The sequence below is a fragment of the Lates calcarifer genome, linkage group LG1, assembly GCF_001640805.2.
Source record: "Lates calcarifer isolate ASB-BC8 linkage group LG1, TLL_Latcal_v3, whole genome shotgun sequence".
In the NCBI taxonomy this organism is placed as follows: domain Eukaryota; kingdom Metazoa; phylum Chordata; class Actinopteri; family Centropomidae; genus Lates; species Lates calcarifer.
In genome coordinates, this window is record NC_066833.1 from 3,746,135 (window position 1) to 3,765,548 (window position 19,414).

Genomic DNA, 19,414 nt, shown 5'->3' on the forward strand with positions numbered 1-19,414 from the left:
GGATGGATCACTGAAAAAAAAACTATTGGGCACAGGCCCAGGGGCCCAGATCCAGGAGAGCCTGAAAATATCACAAAAAGAGACACAAAATGACCCCAAAGAGATGCTGAAAATAGGTAACATGACCAAAAAAGAGACATACAACATCTACAGGAAGATACAAAATGACCTCATAGAGATGCTAAATGACCAAAGAGAAATGCAAAATGACCTAACAGAGATGCACAATTATGGTAAATCACCACAAAGTGTTGTAAAACTGCCACAATGAGACACACAATGATAAGAAAAAGTGCACTAAACACTAACAATGTAAAGCTTGTTTCAGTATTTTATTTTGGAATTTCTACAGGAAGTTGTGTTTTCCTCGTTACCTTGATTGTGGGGGAAACTTTTCTCCAGGGAGAGCGCTCCTCCTCTCCACGCTTCAGACCTGCAGCCGCTCCAGCGGGACACTTTTCTAAGACACAGCCGCCTATTGAAATAATCCTCCACGCTGCTCCACTTTTCATAAAGTCGTGGGTTTCCGTTGCTTCACCTTTGAACCGATTATCCGTGACTGTTGGTGGGATTAACAGCGGGAACAGAGGAGGGATGGAGCGGTCCCGTTAAAGTTGAAAGCTCATCAGTGGCAGAGTCTGTCTGTCGGCAGCAGGCGGGCAGAGAGAGCGGCTCCTCCGGTGCTCCCACCGCGCTGAGCGAGCGACTGTCCCCGCCTCGGAGGCCATGGGCTGCGGCTTGAGGAAACTGGAAGACCCGGAGGACAGCAGCCCCGGGAAGATTTACTCCACCTTGAAGAGACCACAAGTGGAGACCAAAACGGATACTGTGTACGAGTACGTGCTGCTCGACTTTAGTTTGGAAGGTATGGCTGCTATAATCAACTCAGTAATCTTATTCATAATTACACATGGCTGCAGCCAAAGATTACTTTTTTTTTTTTTTTTTAATTAATCTGTTGATCATTTTCTTGATTAATCGGTTAAAAAATGTGAAAAATAGCAGTGATAGTATTCACAGCCCAAGATGATGTATTCAGATTGCTTGTTTTATCTATCCAACAATCCACAGCCTCTAGTTATTAAGTTTATTCTCATATATGTTGAGGAAAAACAAATTCTGAGATTTGTGGAACAGAAACCAGCAAACATTTAACATATTTGTTTGAAGAATGATAAAGGGAACATTTGATCAACAAAATAGTTGCTGATTACTTTTCTGTTGATTGATTAATTGCCCCAGCTCTAAACCCCTACTGTTTAATTGATAGTTAATTTGACAGCAATAGAAATGCAACAACTAGTTGATTAATCAATTAGTTGATTGACAGAAAAAAATCAACTATTAAAAAAAATTGATTAACTGTTGTAGCCACAAATAAACATTTACTGGATCCAGCTTCTGAAAAGTGAGAATTTGATGCTGCTCTTCATCCTACATGAGAGTAAAGTGAACATTACTACTTTAACATTACTTGTGACATTGCTTGGACAAGCAATGAATTAATGAATCAAGAAAATAATCACATGGTTAATCTATAATGAAAATAACCTTTAGTTCCAGCCCTAATTAGTAACTGTTTTGATTAATCAGGTCATTCAAACCCACACATTATCCAGTAATAATTGTTGTTGTAAATGGAATATATTTGGGTGCACCACTGAAATGGCTGATTGAATAGTAGACTGACAGAATAATAATCAGCTGCTGTTTGTGAAAATGGAATAACTGTCTGTCATTTTTCAAGCAAACATAAAGTGTTGCTCATTCTCTGGTTCCAGCTCGTCTAATGCGTGAATTTGCTGCTTTTTGCCATGTATCATATATCAATAATCACTGGTTTTTGGACTGACAGCGGCCAGTTGGAAAATTTTAACATATTGCCCACTTACCTCTCTGTTTGTCCAAATGGAAACTCTTGTCACTAATGTAATCTTAATGCAGTTAATCACACTAGAGTCAGTGCTTCAGCTGGCTTCTCTCAACAAATACTATGTATAGTATTTTCCATTTTCCATTTACCATTTTAAAAAGGCCTGAAAGTGCCCCTACTTGTTTCTTCTTTTGACTAAAACATTCCTCTTTGTTTACTTGGCTTTAAAATGCTCCTACATAGCAGACAGAAAACATATTTATGGCCTAGTATCACTTTATTATTCCCACAGGAGCTGTATTTTCCTATGCTGCTTGAAAGGTGCAATAAAATTGATTGTATAGCCAGACAGGGTGCAGTTAGCATCTACATCAGTGTTTGAAATATGGGCTGAACTGTAAATGCTTCTAAATTTCACCTAGTTTTACTTCAGAGCCCTTTCAAATTGTTACTCTCTGCATGTGCATAACATTACAGCATCTAACTCTGGACTTTTCCTAGCAACAGGGCTCCTCATTCAGCCTATCTAGAAATAGGTCACACATGGTTTTTTCCTGCCTCCGCTCGTAGCCCTTCTTTCCTCTGCACACACATGGACACACACATCTACACCCCTTCTCATGTGATGGGCATGCTGCAAAAATATAATACCCCACCAGAGAAAGAAAAAAGAAACACCTGCTGCGATATGGAATCTAATTTGAAGTGTGTGTGTGATAATCTCAGATGGCCGAGGGGTTGCTGCCATTTTTCAAGGATAATCCTTTCAAATGACACTCCTACTGGCTGTTTTGATTGTGACCTATTTGGAAGGAAATGGTGATTAAGGTCTGAATGGGAGCCTAGCATGTAAACAGCAGGCTGACACAATAATGAATCATGGAGGGAAAGTTGGAGGGCAGGGGTGGGGTGGTGGGTCAGGGAAGTTAAGTGTGTTTCCCGCCTTCTAATGACTTTTATTACATTCACTCCAGATCCAGCCGTGTCCACATGTGGTCCCATCAAAGACTCACTTCAAAGTGAGGCGCCACCGATTATTTTCATGATTAAACGTTTTGCCTCTCTCTAGAGGCCAGGGTGATGCCTTCAGATTTCTTGTTTTTTGCCATAGGGCAACAGTGGGTCCAGCTCTAGAGACTGAGGGAGTGACCCAGGTGATGAAGTTACATCATTGGTCAGGTGGCTGTTGGACTTTTCCCATTGGTGCAAATATATATAAAATATTTGATTTACTGTAACAGGAGACTGAGACTTGGGACAAATCTGAAGACTGGGTGAAACCTAATGTTATGTGTGGACAAACCACACATACATTTAGTTCTCACCATCTTTACCAGACATTTAAAAAAATCTTTGACAGTCAGGAAGTGGCACAAACCTTGCAGCTGAGTAAATACACTAAATAACACTGACCCACTGCTCAGTAATCACTAAAGTTCTTGAGTCTTTACATATCACACATTATGATTTTATCAGCTGACGGTCAAAACCAATTGACCCAGCCTCAGTCTGTGTTTCCCATGTATTAGCATTCATTCAAGTTAGAGGGGCACAGTAATCATTGCCTTCTTTAAAGAATAAGTGACTGGTGATGTTTGAAAAGCCCAGCACGTCGTGTAAAACGCTTGGAATAGTTTTGCGAAACCCAAAAAGAACCTCTCAGAAGATCAGGACTAGAAAAAAAACAGTTCAAAATTGGGGTTAAGAGAGGGCCATGCATGCTGGAGATGTGGAGAGACTCCAGGCACCTGTCCCAAATTGTGCGTGGTTCAGTATATGAATGGTCCCTTGACCTGAAAAAGAAGCATCTATAGGCCATTGACAAATGACATGTTTGGTGTCACCACATTTCTTTCTTGTTGAATGATAATTTTCTCTGTAGCCCACCAGCAAACGGTTCATGACCCATGACAGCAGTGAATGCTCCCGTGCAACATGCTTGTTTAGTTCTGGAAAGTCTCTCTGAAGTGCTCTCATTTCTTTGAGCCTGTCATCAGCAGGGAGTCATAAGTTCTGCTCTCAGACAGACTTATAAATACAGTACTCAAGACAGGGTGTGTGTGTGTGTGTGTGTGAGTCATAGATTGTGTCTAGATCCACTATAAACAAACTGCGGTTTACACCAGTAATCACAATACAACTCAAAGGCTTCTACATGCAGTTATATTTTGTGTCCACACTTGTGTTAGATTTGTATCTGTGGGAAAGTGATACTGCTGCTTAATGGAAAAAAATACATATGTGCTCAGTCACACAGCTTCACAAGAAGAGTGTGGTGGCTGCTGGTTAACTCATCTTGGGTATAAACATCCAGCTGTGTTTGGGAGATTCGTTATGCTCCAAACATGCACCATAAATCTGAGACTTCCTCAACAGAAAAAATTATTACAACCGACCCTAAATTTGGTCATTTCCATCCCTGACCATCTCAAACTGTGTCTGGAGCCACTGAACTCTGGTACATCCTCAGTGTGCAGCTGCAGGTTTGTGACCAAATGAAGAGGATAAAAGAAAACCCCCACACACACTGAATGCATTTTTAACATGTGAGTAAATGGCAGAGATGTGAGTTTAATGAGCAGGTTTTCTGTCGTCTTGGTTTTGTGTGATTTCACAAAACTGAAATGTGCGAATTACACACATCTCTCTCCAAGTGTGAAGGCTCCATAATTGGCACAAATAAAGATAAACTGCAGTGATTCCAATCTCTAGTAGTCATGTGCAGTCTGGTGATGTCTGGCATCCTCAGGGGTATTTCTTTCTTTCTTTTACAAGACTATAAATTGATTACTTCAGGAGGACCTGCGTTAATCATCTCATTTTATGATTTTGTAAAAAAGAAAGCAGTTGTAATCAACTGAATGTTTTAAGTCAGGCAAGTGTCTTCTTGCCAAATGAAAGATGAAGACGTCCACAAAAAGCCAATCTGTGCCACTGCGTTTTCCTGGCTGTAAACCAGATTTAAGCCAGACTGTGTTCTCACTTTAGATGAGTCTCTCTGCCAGGGTTTGGCTTCACTGTTTGAAACCTCCTCCATGATAGGATATTTGAAGTGCTCCCAGATTAACTCCAAGTGTTCTCACCTCTCAGACAGACAGAGCAAAGCCAGGGGAAATGAAAGATTCTCAGCGACTGAACACCAGTCTAACACATACAGAAGGCTTCCTGAAATTATTTAATTAACACTATTAAAAAAAGCAGTCTTCCTTACAAGATTAGTTAAACAGTTGCCTCAAGTATGATGAGACAGGACTATACAAACACCGCATTAATACTGAAAATACTAATGAGCATTTCTATTATGGATTAATCTACTGATTCAAATTCAAAAACCATGAGAAATGTTCATCGCAGTTGGATAGATTTCTGGCAGATCAGGAAGTGTGATCATTTGTCTGCAGTGTGAGCAATTCTGTGGTCTCATTTCCAACATGGCTGCTGTCAAAAGATGAATTATAAACTGTAGTGAACTTGTTTTAATATCACTGTAGTAATATTCTACATAGTGAGGCTCAAACTGTCGTCTTGACTGAGACTGCTTTGATATAAAACTGAACAGACAGTTTTTTTCTTCATACTTTCTGTTCACTGTAGAATTACACAAACTAATGCTGCCTTTCTCTCCTCTGCTGAGAATGCGGTTGTCCCGTCTGCGTAAACTTTATTGGAAATGTCGATAGATAAGGTTTCATGTCTATGAGCTTCTGGCTGTTCAGAAAGACAGATTAAACTGTTGTGAGGTAACACAGTGTCAGTAAACTTGTGCACTGTCTGCCCAGCTTTAATTTGCTGATTGAGTTTGTAATGGGAGGATGTGTGAGGGAGAGTCTGTAGTTTGCAGCTCAGAGGTTTATGTATTTTTTGGAGCATTAATAACATCTGTCAGGACATTCCTGACGAGCACCTGGACTGCAGATGCCTTACAGTGAGCAGAGGTCTGTGTATCTCCTGGTTGCATATCTTGTTGAACTGCTTTTCGGTAATAGTTTTTGTTCAGGCAAGTTCCTCCACCTGCAGTCTGTCTTTTTCAGATTCACTGGATACTCCTATTAGCACTCTTTATGAGTCCTCGTGTTGTTTGTTCATCATGAAACATACGACGATGCTCAACCCTGTCTCCTAGAAATTAAGTTTCTACATAGCTAAACTGACACAGCAAATACATTTGTTCAGGTTTTCATTAAAAAATACCTGGCCTTTGTGAACAGCTGCTGCAGTGTAATCCAATGGAGAGTACGTCCACAGACTCAGATTGTTATTATAAACATTATGGATAGGATTTCTACAGAGACAGAGCTTTTTATTTAAGAGTAAGATCCTTTTTATTTAACCAGAAACATTCCAGACTCCACTGACGAAAACAGTAATTTTACCGAGGTGCCCCGATCTATGTGTTTGTTTCTTTTGTTGTGTGGTACTTTTACTTAAAGGGTCTGAATACTTCTACCACCACTGAAAGTCACACAGTAACACAAACAAATGCACCAGTCAAGGCAACGGTATCCCAGCAGCTCAGTAAAATTACTGTTTTTATCAATGGAGTAGTGAATCCTTAATAAAAAGGTCTATCTGTGTAGGAATCCTATCTATAATGTTGTCAGACACAATAACAATCAGTGGCAAAAACAAGCACTTTAGTGGACATACTTTTCTTTGGACAATTGCCTATTGAGTTACATTACATACACTGTTCTTGCTCAATACTGCACAGATTCCAATGATTTTTGGCCTTATCAATCATTTACACCTAAATACATGGAAAAATAAGGCCCCGGTTCAAAAATACAAGACTTATCCTTTAAGGGAGGTGATTGTTTTAAACTGTTGCACAAATTTTATGTGCCCACACAAGACGGTGCTGACCACCCTTGTCTACGGTATCAGACATAGAAATAATGAGCTCTAATGCCATCATAAGACACCACCACCACCACCACCACCACCACACTCCACCCTGCTGTGGCCTTCCTTCTCTCCTTGAAACATTTCTGGGACACAAACGGCGACTGTCACACACTCAGCTCTCACTTTCATCTGCCTCTCTTCCTCTCACTCACACCACACTCCCTCCCAACCCACCCGCCCGCCCATGTATCTCCCGGTGCTGTGCCCAGTAGCAGTGCTCCCAGTCAGCTTGGCCTCGTTTTCCTCCGACTGAGAGGAGACTGGACTGAACTGGTGGGGTCTAGAGCCAGAGGCAACACATCAAAGTACCTAATGGCTTTATGCTTTCCCGTGCTGATTACTGCAGCCCACTGAGGTATATATAGTATATACTGTGTGCTGTGCATATCCTGTGAGTGTCTGTTACTGTGAGAGCATGTGGACTTTGAAAGGATCTTTATTGTTACTTGATCTTTTCTTCACAAACTGCTCATTGCATTTTACTTCTAAGCTTCCCTCTGGTAAGCAGCCATCGTGTTCCTTGTATTTGCCACTTTGAACCTCTCGATCACATCTTTTTATCAAATCATTTTTTTGTCTTTGTTTTAGTCTTCTCTCCACATGAACAAGTTTTCCCACCTGAAAATTCTCCTAAGAGAGGTATTATCAGCAAAATGTACTTTAAGCATCAAAGTAAAAGTACTCGTTCTGCAGTAAAATGTTCCATGTCATTATTTTCAGTTAATTTGTTAATCAAGAAAATAATCAGCACATTAATCAATAATAAGGTAAAGAAAGGTCAGAACAACATCCAGAAAAATACACGTCATGTCATTTCCAAACATAAATACCTTTTAAAAAGCTGACTCAGTGTGTCACCATCAGTTTACACATTACGTAGCTGTAGAGAAATGGCATGCTCCTGTGAAGACAACAAAATCCTGAGTTTCTTTACTTCATGTTTTATAGCCGAAGGGTAGAAACCAACTTGAGAGAAAAATAGCCGCAGCCTGTATTTCCCTGCACGTGGAGCAATGTCATGCAAAGACTTGAAGTCAAGGAATGATGTGGAGGATAATGTGAAGGGTGTGCAGTTACTGCAGGTCAGGACTAGATGAATAAATGGCTTAACCTGAAGTGACGTGTATTCATCGCTGGTTGGATGAACTGAAGGAGGGATGGATGAAATGATGGCTGAGGAAAATGTGGGATGAATTGTAACCTTCTTCCGAACCGCTGAGAGATGACTGTTGTGGTGCTGTGGTTTGACCTACAGAGGCCTCGCTCCACTGTCCCGATTGTAAAAGGGTATCTATCTGCCTGCCTGTGCTCTTTATCATTTCCAGAGATGAGTGCAGTTTTCTGTAATCTCTGTCTAATCTGGAAATCCACCGACCCACAGTGGATTATTCCGGATTAAAGTCAGTATTTTATTTATTGAATTGTAGAGGGGATTTGAAGGGCAGTGCAGACGCAGTACAAACTGATTCCAGTCTGTGCCTGATATATGATGAGCTAATGATCTGAGATGGACACATTAGTGAGTTAAATGCCATCTCTAATCATATTAGCAGTAGCTTAGCTTTTCTTCTGTTTCTCTTTCTCCTCGGGCATTTTGTGAGTTTTGCCTTCTATCAACCTTCATTCCAGTTTGTTCGATAGACAAATAAATACATTGTCACCGAGTGGAAGTCAGATATTCCCAGTCTCTCAGACCTGGAATTATAACTCAGAGGCTTATGTGAATGGCTTTTCTGATTCATTTGCTAGTAAAGGTCTGAGATATGATGTGAACATGGCTCTATAGGTGATGAACTTCAGCATGTTGTCATTGTGAGTGGTGCTGTGTCTACGCTTGGCCTCACAGAGCCACTCGTTTTTCCTCATGCTGTTACTCTTGCTTCTTTTTCCTCCTTGTTGCCAGGCAGCTTTCTCCTTTTCACACCTTTCTGATCCCCATTCACACACAGGCTCATAAAATCCATCTCGTAACCCCTGTTTGGCTCTAAACCCTCCTTCCTCCTCCTCATTTTTCTCAGCTCTTTCACCCCTCTCTGTGCCCTCAGTTGTTGCTCAACTCCTCTTGAACCCCCCAAGCCCCACCCCCAATCACCCTGCCAGTTCCCACCTCTAGATATTCCTCTCCTTCTTTCCCCCCTGTTTTCTACCCTCTGTGCTGGTCCTCTCTTCCTCCTCCTCCTCTTTTTTTCTCCCACACAGCTCTGAACAGAGGCCTCAGTGTGCCGGCTGACGGGGCGAGTGGCAGCAGGATGGGAGGGAGGGGGTGAGGACTGAAAGCAGGGGAGGAGAAGAGCAAAAGGCTGAAACAAAAGCTTTGGTTAGAGGTGTGCATGACATCATGGTCCTCCTGGGAGCCATTAAGTGTGGCGTGGTTGCCCGACCCTCCAGACACTGCTAATGATCCATGTTTAACTCCGCTGACTCTGTTTTGTCCTGCAGAGGTAACCCCTGACAGTCGAGAGCAGAGGATAAAGATACTGAAACTAATACATACAACATTTTAGCAAGCTATAATGAAAATGAATTACAATAGGTCCCCTCCTCTCTGGAATCTGATTGGCTAATTCTGGTGTCCCACCCTACCATAGTAAGAAGGAGGTAGATGGCTTGTTGATATCAGAATCTCTGTATGAAGTGATTCAGCCATTCAGAAGAGATGTAAAATGATCAGAAACAGATACAGAACAACCTCAAAGGGACACAAAATGACTACAAATAGATGTATGATTCCAGAGGGGAAAAAAGACTACTGATGCAAAATGGCTCAAGATGACCATAAACAGATGTAAAAATGACCAGTGCATAAAGATGCATAAAAACTATAGAGAAGCAAAATGGCTACAAAGAAATGCAAAATGACCAGAGACTCAAAACAACAACAATGAGACGCAAAAAGACATAAAACCACCATAAAGAGGAAAAAATGACAACTAACTGACCACAAGACACAAAGCGAGTACAAAGAGATGCATGATTCCAGAAAAAAATCAAAATGACTACTTAAGAGACACACAAAGATGCAAAATGACCAGAGAAAGATGCACAATGACTACAGAAAGAAGCAAAGTGACAATAAAGAGATGCAAAAAGATGCAAAGTAACCATTAAGAGACAAGAAAAGACTACAAAATGATCAAAAGGAGATGGAAAATGACCAGAAAGATGAATACCAATTACAGCATCTCCTTCAATATGTGTGTGTGTGTGGGAGGGGATTTGGCTCTATATACAGAGTGGGGTCCCCTTCCCCTTTAAAGCCTGAAAATAATGGTTTCAGGTCTGCTAAGGTCCCCTTTCTCACCCTGGGTGCCTAGTTGCACTATTCCCTTCATTTTTACACCCCTGAGTCGTCCATGGTGAAGCATCAGCTTTGTTGACCAGCTGCAACGTGTGAGCCCATGTTAATTTTAAATTCACCTCAAGCTATTTGGAGTGGGGTTTAAACCCACAGGAATGCCAGTAAACTGTAGCTGTGTTTGCCCGGCCCCTGGTTTACTGGTTTCATTGAGGTTCTGGTGGTCTTTAGTCTTATAATGGAGCCAGCCAGACAGCCCATTCAGAGGGGGCAGTGATCTCAGCTGTGAGCTAGTCCCCCCACAATCTCTGGGGTGTTTGTTCGTGAGAATGTGGGGGGTTGTAGTGAGGAATGCTGTCACACACACACACACACACTCCAGGTCTCCCTCCTGATTTTCCTTTCTCATAATCTTGCTGCCTCCAAAATGCACAATTTAGTGTATTTGAAACACTTTAAATTGACTTTTTGTGTGTGCGTGTATGTGTGTGTCTGTGTGCATGGGGCACACAGCCAAGCCTCTCTGTGAACAGCCACTCTTTGTGGACACAGGAAGTATGGTGATGGTCACAGGGATTTCCAGCCAGGGTTTCAAGAAAAACAGCACAAGACTCGTTCAGCACACGAACAACTCGTTAACAACTGTTACTTCGTACACTTCTAACTGATGAGGGAAGGGCAATAAAAATAACAGATAATAATAATGCTAATTATAATAACTTTTATATGTATGGAACTTCTCTTAACATAGTTAAGTATTTTAACAAAGGACATGAGATGCAGGAGATATAAAAGCACACAAGTCAGTTAAAAGCCAGTGTAACAAGACTGTGGAGTGTCTCTCCTGCTGGGTGGCTGACAGCGTTGTCAGCTGGTGTTAACTCGCCTGTAGTGTACACTTTGGTTGTGAGTATTCCCGTGATGGGGATGCAGCTGGAGTGGAGAGGGCAAACAGAAACGAGTTACACTCCCTGATGACGAAATAAAAACAGTTTGCGTAAAATCATTTTGACAGAGTGATGGCCAATGAGAAAGGTCCAACAGGTCCTCTGTGACTTCCTCCACTGCTGACTTAAAGTTGGGGCGATAAGGCCCTTTGCACTGTTTATATAGAAAAGCAAAATGGAAGAATGGTGCAAAATTTCCATCTTGAAAGGCTGCATAAAAGGGGCTATTTATTGACTGCAAAGGATTTTCCACAGAATATTAAATATGATAAACCCTTGAAATTTGGTCATTGTGTGTTTAAAGAGCTTTATCTCACACAGAGATCTTTTTATATTGATGTAAACCTGCTCAGATTAAAGCTTGGCACTCTATGTAGAATCTGTTTCTTTTATTTCCAGTCTAAAAAATGTGTAACTGTCTAAACACTAACATCTGGACTGTATGTACTGGATGTGTGAGCACCACTCTCAGAGCCACACCACAGCTGGAGCACTAGCACTAAAAATATGCATATAGTTTGTGTCTATATATATAACCTTTACGTAACAGTTGGTGATGTGGTGTTTCCCTCAACATGCCTGGGTTGGTGGTTGTGTGTGTTTTACTTGGGTTTTTTTTTTTTTTTTGAGCAGACAGACCTGACATCAGTCTTTGAAGCAGTCAGACACAGTCGGACTCAGGATATTAAAACACTCAAACTGAGACATTTTTAGCCTCTAGATTAACAATATCTTCATATTCATGTTGTAAGAGGCTCGGTGTGAAGGAGGAGGTGGTGACATTTCAGATTAACACACTGTAGGAATTCTTATGACCATATACCCTAAGTATGTAGATGGGTTTTTAATGAATGACTACATATGTGACACATTAAAGACAGCCTCCTACTTAAATACAACACATAACTGAAATTAAAATAAATGGTATGCTCTGTCGTCATCATCTGCATTCCTTGTGTGTGTGTGTGTGTGTGTGTGTGTGTGTGTGTGTGTGTGTTCCACTCTCCAGTAGCAGGGGAATAGTGATGTTAAAGTCATTAAACAGGAAGGAAAAGGAAAACTTTCCCAGACAGCCTGCAAAATAATTGTTACGGTTTAATTTTCTTTGGGTCCTTTGTGAAATGTCTGCAGCCGTGTTTACACTAATACAGAAATCTTTTCCACACAATTCTGGACTTTCACCTACGCTACACCGGCACGATCTCTGTCTAGTGTTTTCCACAAATCAAAAAAGGTATTGCTACCAGAGTCCATTGACAACAATGGTAATTTTACCGAGCAGAACACAGAAACTGCTGGAATACTGCTGCCTTGCTCCGTCAGTTTGTTTGTGGTGTTGTTTGACTTTCAGTGGTGCAGGAAGTATTCAGATCAAACACAGCAAACAAACAGATTGAGGCAATGGTAGACCAACAACCCATGTTCTGCTCAGTAAAATTCCTGTTTTTGTCAAAGAAGTCTGATAGTGATGTATAGTGTTTCTGGTTGAACAAAAACAACCTGACTCTTGAATAAAAAAGGTCTATCTCCGTAGGAATCCTATCCATAATGTTGTCAGACACTTATAATAACAATCTGAGCCTGTTAGTGTCAAAAACAAGCATGATGACTTTGAATGTATTTTATTGACTTTCAGTCTTGCACTCCATTCTTCAGTCTTTCCTATCAATCCTCTCTCTGTCCTCGCAGGCAGCCGTCCGACAGTCCAGTATGTGGCTTCCCTCTCCGAGCTGCCTCAGGCCCTGCAACCCTACTACACGCAAGGCTACGTCCTGGCTGCCCTGCACCCCATCATCCTGTCTGTGGGTCGGACACGCTCGCTGCCCTTCAGCCTGCTCTACCGTGCCATCCTGGCCCGTCCCAGACCCAGGTACAAGAATCCCTATCTTCTTTTAAAATCTGAAACCTAGAATGAAACTCTAATTTTGGAACTTGTTTAATTCTTCTTTTCAGCCTGTTAATGTTAGGTGGGAGAGAGGTAAAATAAAGATTATTGTACATGAGCTGTGTGTGACTGTGTGTGAGACTTTCCACTTTCTCCATCACACTGTCGAGTAAATAGATGAATGATAGATGAATCAGCTGCATATTTAATGCAGTATTCTCTGGTAGGAGGTCAGACTGGCTGTGCCTGGATTGGGGGACTGGGTGGGGGATATGTTTTGGTTTGACTTGTGTCTACCATGATTTCTATTGGCTAGAAATCCACCCAACAACAGGGGCCCCACAGCAGCCAATGGAGTCAAAGTATCTCTGATCATTGTAGTTTTAATAGGTTGAGATATTGTAGCTATGATATTTTTTATTTTACATGATGATTATGATAGCAGAGGTGAATTAGTGATCTTAATGGTGGTTAAAGACGGCCAATACTCCACATGGCTGTATATTTAAATTTAACAAAAAACTCACTTCCATCTAAAAAAGGCAGGTTAAATTGCTTAAATTGTTGTTTACCCTTTGTGTAATTGTTTAGACAGTAGCTGGTAGTCATCTCCTGCTGAGTCTATTAATGATTTATGTGTTGGTGTCTGCAGCTCTGTGGCATTATCAGGTGAACTCTGATCCCTCCAGCTGGATAGGGTCAATAGATTTTGGTGCCACTAACTGTTACTGTTGAACTTGTCACGCAGGCTGTCTAATATTTTACACGTGTGTGTTTTCAGTAAGCAGACGGCGTCCATGTGTCACAGCGTGCCAGTGTTGAGGGTGGAGGAGTGGCCGTTACCTGGAGACTCACTGACGGGTGACACTGTCAGAGCGCTCATCGACAGGGTCAGTGATATTTACTGCAGCTTAGTACCACACAAACTGAGGTGATTTCAGAAACTTGGATATATTACTTGGGCCTTGTTCTTCAGATGTGACTTAACTGAGGCGGGCTAAATAATCCTGGTAATCCTCATTTTGTACATTTTTTAACCCCTAAGCCACGCAGGCATCCCAGACCTGATGATTTGAACCATGATATAGTTGCAAACTGGTATCCATGATGTTTTGTTATTTAATTAATTATTTATATATCACATCTTTGTGGTTGACTATTGTAGAATACACAAACTGGCACATTTACTGTGGCTGGACAGTGTTTTCCCTTCTTAAAATGTCTGGACAGCTTCAGTGCAGCTGACTCTGGGTTTGTTTGTTTTCCTGGCAGGTGAACAGCAGTGCCCGAGGGGGTGTTCGATTCGTCGGCTCGGTCCTCCAGCAGGTGAGCGGGATCACGAATGGCAGGGTGCATAGTCCAAAGAGGGGCTGTCGCTCCCCTCCACGTACCCCTCCTCGAACCCCACCTGGAGACAGAGAGCTGGAGGAGAACACTTACAGTCCTGGTAAGATATTCGCTGCTCCTTCACTCTTCATCACACTCGTTTGTTTTATCTCCCTCTGTCGGTGTCTCCAGCTGAGCAGATTCTGTGTCATGTCATGTCTTTTTTCCTCCTCCCTCCCTCCAGACTTGAGGTTGTTGGTCTTCTTCCACTCCTGGGCTCCAGGCTGTGCTCCTCTGGACTCGCTGGCCTGTCAGTACCACCAGGGGGCGCTGTCCATGCGCGTCTCCAGGAAGGGTCAGGTTGTCAGCGCTCTGGAGGCCGACTGGCTGGAGCTGACTGCCGCCTACTACCGCAAAGGCTGGTCGCTTGTGGATTCCTTCGTCTACTGGGACACACCTAAAGGTTGGTTTGATGTTTGACGGCAAAAAAGCTTCTGTTTGTCCGTCACTCTTTTTCTTTGTTTGATTTGTGTTTATTTACATTTTAAATCTTTCACAGCCATAAGCCTGGAAGTAAAGGCAGTGAAGAACAAGCAGCCTTAGGCTGAAAAGGTTAAGGGCGACGTTCTCCTCCTTTATCATCCTCTTTTTCCCTCTATACTCTAAATTATTATCTTTTCTCATTAAAAACTGATTCACACAAAAAATCAGTCCCTTCCTGTTTTGGCTCCTCTTTCCCACTGCATCTATATTTGGAGCTGTCTTCCCGACCTTGGCGACCTCACTTCCTGTTCCTCTGTAGAGTAGCAGACATCCACATCACGTGTAAACCTCTGAAGGCCTGGAAATTTTACATATATACATGATATACACTCACTCTGACATTCATACTGGAGCCTGACAGGAATTTTAAGGCAGGTGCTGATTTCAGTGTTTGAGGGTTTAACAAATCTGCTATCGATTTAAATCAGCAGGTATTCAGTCAGTCAGTCAGTCAGTCAGCCAGTCAGTCAGTCAGTCAGTCAGCCAGTCAGTCAGTCAGTCAGCCAGTCAGTCAGTCATTTTGACATTAAATGAATATAATGCTACACGTGAGACGGCTCAGTAGTCTTTCACTGACACCAGCTTCATGGCTAACTAATTAAGCCACAGATAAACTGTTTTATAGCGGCTGTGGGACAATGATAGGGCCATTGTTCATTTAGTTGCAGGAACAAATAAATGTAAAATCAAGTTTGTCAACAGACTACAGCTCACATCACAGATTTATCTGCAGGTCTCTTAAATCAGCTGATAAAAATCTTCCCTAATTCAGACACTGGCAGGAACAGGAGCTCTCCACACTACACTGTTTTCTCACATGAACACATGGGAACTCAGACACAGAGTTTAACCTATTTCTAATAACTGGGTCATTATCAACCCAATGACATTCTCTCATTGATGCGTTTCCTTAGCATACAGTTTGAGAGCTGTAAAGATGTGCTGTGTATTATCTATTTGCTGCCTGACAGTGAACATTGGATAATGATTCTGTACATTTTAATTATAACAACGTGTGTGTGTGTGTGTTTCAGGCGAACCGGTACCCAGATCACTGGAGGGGTTGTTTGTGTATGAAGAGAGAAGCACCTCTCCTCCCGCCAACGACACCATCGTCGTAGAGCAGTGGACGGTTATCGAGGTCAGTAACAGACTGATGAAAAATGAGCTGCAGAAATGAGCAGAGGGGATTAGAGAATCAGTTCACCCACATTACTAAAAACATTATCTCAACCTCTTGTTTGTGTTTTGACCTTAAAATACTGCCTCTCAAAAAACTAAAATCAAAAAATGAAAACAAGCCAGGAAAGTTCATTTTTCTTAGCCAGACTGTCTGTGTATTGGAAGCGGGAAACTGGGCAAGTCTTGATGGGCCAGAGCTGTTTTGGTGGTACAAGGGGTTTTAATGTTGTGGCTAATCAGTGTATATGCGTATATTGTGTTTATACCTAGGGGACCAATGTGAAAACAGACTATGGCCCCCTCCTTCACACTCTGGCTGAGTTTGGTTGGCTGCTCACGTGTGTGCTGCCCACACCCATCATCCGACATGACAGGTAGGTAACAACACTCTGTGTATCCATAATAATGTCAGGATTCAGTCTGCTTTGCATTGATACCAACACCATCCCTCTGTGTTTATGTCTGCAGTGACGGGAACCTGGCCACAAAGCAGGTTGTGTTTCTTCAGAGGCCAGTCAGAGGTCAAACAGCAGGGCAACTGAGGAACCAGGTGAGAGGAGAGCTGGGTGACAGACTGGTGTGACTGCAGGAAGAAGATATTTATGTGGCCACACTGCACCCTGGTGAACAAAATCAAAACTGCACCTCACGGGCAGCTATCTGTAGCTGTTGGGGCTGAAGTGCATCTTATTACATGATGGCCCTAATAGGCTGTTGTAAATGAGGATGTGATTGGCTCACCAAGTAAGAACAACACAATATCTGAGGAGTTAGTGATTTGCACAATATTCACATATTCGCTGCTGTGACTCTGGAAAAAATCTGTTTGCAGCACTGATGATTTTCTCAGTCTTCTGTTAGAAGCAAAATGTAATTCTCATAGTATAAAAAATATGGATGAAATGTGAATACACACAGCTTCCCTAAATGAATCTTCGCAGTCACAATCTGACCTAGATCTTAATGCCTGTTTGGGGTTTCCCTCCCTGTCTCCAGGCTCTGTCTGTGCACAGCGACGTGTCCAGTCGCTCTGTGAGCCGTGCCGTCAGCAGCCCCGTCCCTCCAGAGGAGCTCTCTCCCACTGCAGGAGGCATCGGGGGCTTCCCGGTGTTCGGAGGCGGGTATCCCAGCGCCATGTCCCACCTGGAGGAAGGTGGCTTTGAACAGGAGGAGGGGAAGGCTGAGGTCACATGCATGTGAGTGGGGCAACAGTCGGATGTAACCTTTCCCCATGAGTTAAGTGTTGGAATACTGAAGATGAAACCCAAGGAGAAAGACATGAACTCTCAAAGTCCACAGACTCTGCATTGATAGTCGTGTTTCTTTTTAACAAGGACTTTAACGTAGAAGAACTCTGCACTTTTTAAAACGTTTTTACTGAAGCCATAATGAGGTATTATTTAGAAGTGGATCAATGTCCAAACTTTTATTTGTTGGGGAGAGACCATGGGAGACACTTAACATATATTTAAATCCATTCTCTAATCAGTTCAGGTGCCCATGGGGAATCATTACAGTATAAAGCACAAACACCTGCACAGATTTCTGCACATTATGGAAACGCCACTGGTGGTAAAATGAGGGAAATTGGCTCTTCTTTATGTTTTTTTACCTCAATCACCAATCTTAGTTTTAAAAAACTCCTTCACATCTTAACACAGTTGTTTTCCCCCTCATTTGTCCTTGAGGCTTTTTTGACACTTCAAGGGGTTTTTAACACGTTTTCATCATCTCACCCTCTCGTGTGTGAAGGTGACACAGGTCAGACCTGGATCCTCACTTTCCTTGTAAGACTGAGGCAGGATGTGAATATTTATCTGTGCGGACGGTCACAGTTTTCCTGTGCACACCGGTACTGACGATACACAGGCGGACATCTGATAAGAGTACGGCCTCAGTGAAGGTGCTGGGATTTTAGAGGTTTGTGAAGTAGCAGCAAAGTGCCGAGTTATTGGAGACACATAATAATTTGCAACATTTCATGTCAATCAAAGGATCCTTAACACACCATCATAATGTTTAGTCTGACTAGTGCCATTTCATAATCATTCTGGAAATGGTTATTGCTCATCATACATAGGTTTGAAAGTATTTAATATCTGGTCAGCAGTGGGTATTGGTGTACGTGTTATTTTCCTCTGCTTAACCTGCAAATCGCTGCTTATTGCTTTACAGCATATTATGGTACTGACTAGCCCTGTTCTGAAGGTCCAGTAGGAAGGTTCATAAAAAATGTATTTCCAAATAATCTCCTAAGAAGTTTCCTGGAAATAACCATGTAATGTAGTACCAATTAAAGGTAAAATAGAGTGATCAGTTGGTATACTTCCAGTTATTTCTAAAGCTGTTTCTAAACTAGTGCAATGATGAGAATTTTCTTCAGAGTGTGTCCTCAGACAAACACAACTCATTCAGAAGAATAAAGTTTCTAATAATAAATAAAGGAGTAATAAATGCTTAATGGGGTTTAAATGGAGCAGCTTTTTTATTGGAAATTTCAACTCACTAAACTAACAGTCTCTGAAATTCATCTCTATTTTCTTTAAACCAAATTACACGGTTCTTTCCAGGAAAATCCAAAGAAATGATTTGGAAATAATGGACCTGTAAAAAATGTTTTAAACTGTCCATCATGAGTCCATGCAAATGCTAAGACAGTGGAGTAAATGCTATGAAAGGGAAACAGTGCTGTTGTAAATATCTTAGATGTTAGCTTTCATAACTGCAAATCTGATTGTGATGCATGTTATTTTGTTGTTGAGGTGAGGAAAGGGATCAAATGTAGAGCTGCAACTAATGATTCTTTTCATTTCTGATTAATCTGCAGATTATTTTTTGATGAATAATTTTGTCCATGAAAGTAGACATCTTAGAATGTCTTATTTTCATCTGAATTCCAAAAGATGTTAACTTTACTGTTGTGACCAAAAAAGCCATCAATTTCTCATATTTGAGAAGCTAGAAAACAGCAAAAATTTGGCTTTTTTTCCCCTTAATTAAAAAATATATTTGATAATCGGAATAATTGCCTATTTATTTTCTGTTGTAACCATTGCAGCTCCAATCAAATGCACCATAAGAATAGTTTAGGTGTTCAGTTGTACAGTGCCCAGGTTTGAGTCACGTGTTTTAAATGGATGTATTTAGCTCCACATCCCCATCAGGATTGACTAAATGTCAGTATTAATAGTCCAGCCTTTCCTTTTGGGAGAGTTGTACATTTTGCTTTCTTTATTGTTGTTGTTTTTTTTTTTTTATTGTATTAAACACTTACTTCCCATGGTTTGTGAGTCATATCCTATTAATAGTATCTTCTACAGCATTCATTATCATCGATTTATTCTAGTCCTAATTCATCTTGAAGGAGAACTTCATTACACCCAAAAACAGAGGAACTTAAGGCCCAGGTTCAAAAATACCACATTTATCCTTTAAGATTGACACCACAGAAATGCTGC

The 19,414-nt window shown here is 41.5% G+C and overlaps 1 protein-coding gene across 1 annotated transcript; it reads left to right on the forward strand.

Moving 5' to 3' along the window:
* The first annotated feature begins 411 nt into the window (after positions 1-411).
* On the forward strand, positions 412-19,239 carry rftn2 (raftlin family member 2). Its single transcript, XM_018704388.2, has 9 exons — positions 412-865; positions 12,710-12,890; positions 13,687-13,795; positions 14,178-14,352; positions 14,476-14,694; positions 15,809-15,915; positions 16,227-16,330; positions 16,425-16,506; positions 16,953-19,239. The coding sequence occupies exons 1-9, from the start codon at positions 727-729 to the stop codon at positions 17,154-17,156; spliced, it is 1,320 nt and encodes a 439-aa protein (XP_018559904.1). The 5' UTR covers positions 412-726; the 3' UTR covers positions 17,157-19,239.
* The last annotated feature ends 175 nt before the right edge of the window (positions 19,240-19,414 follow it).

What these genes read in the sequence shown, in the direction of transcription:
- rftn2 (XM_018704388.2), top strand. Translation starts at nt 727, where the DNA reads ATGGGCTGCGGCTTGAGGAAACTGGAAGACCCGGAGGACAGCAGCCCC. An exon ending in AGCAGTGGACGGTTATCGAG is followed by an intron (nt 15,916 to 16,226) that starts GTCAGTAACAGA and finishes GTTTATACCTAG; the next exon opens with GGGACCAATGTGAAAACAGA. An exon ending in CCCATCATCCGACATGACAG is followed by an intron (nt 16,331 to 16,424) that starts GTAGGTAACAAC and finishes TTATGTCTGCAG; the next exon opens with TGACGGGAACCTGGCCACAA.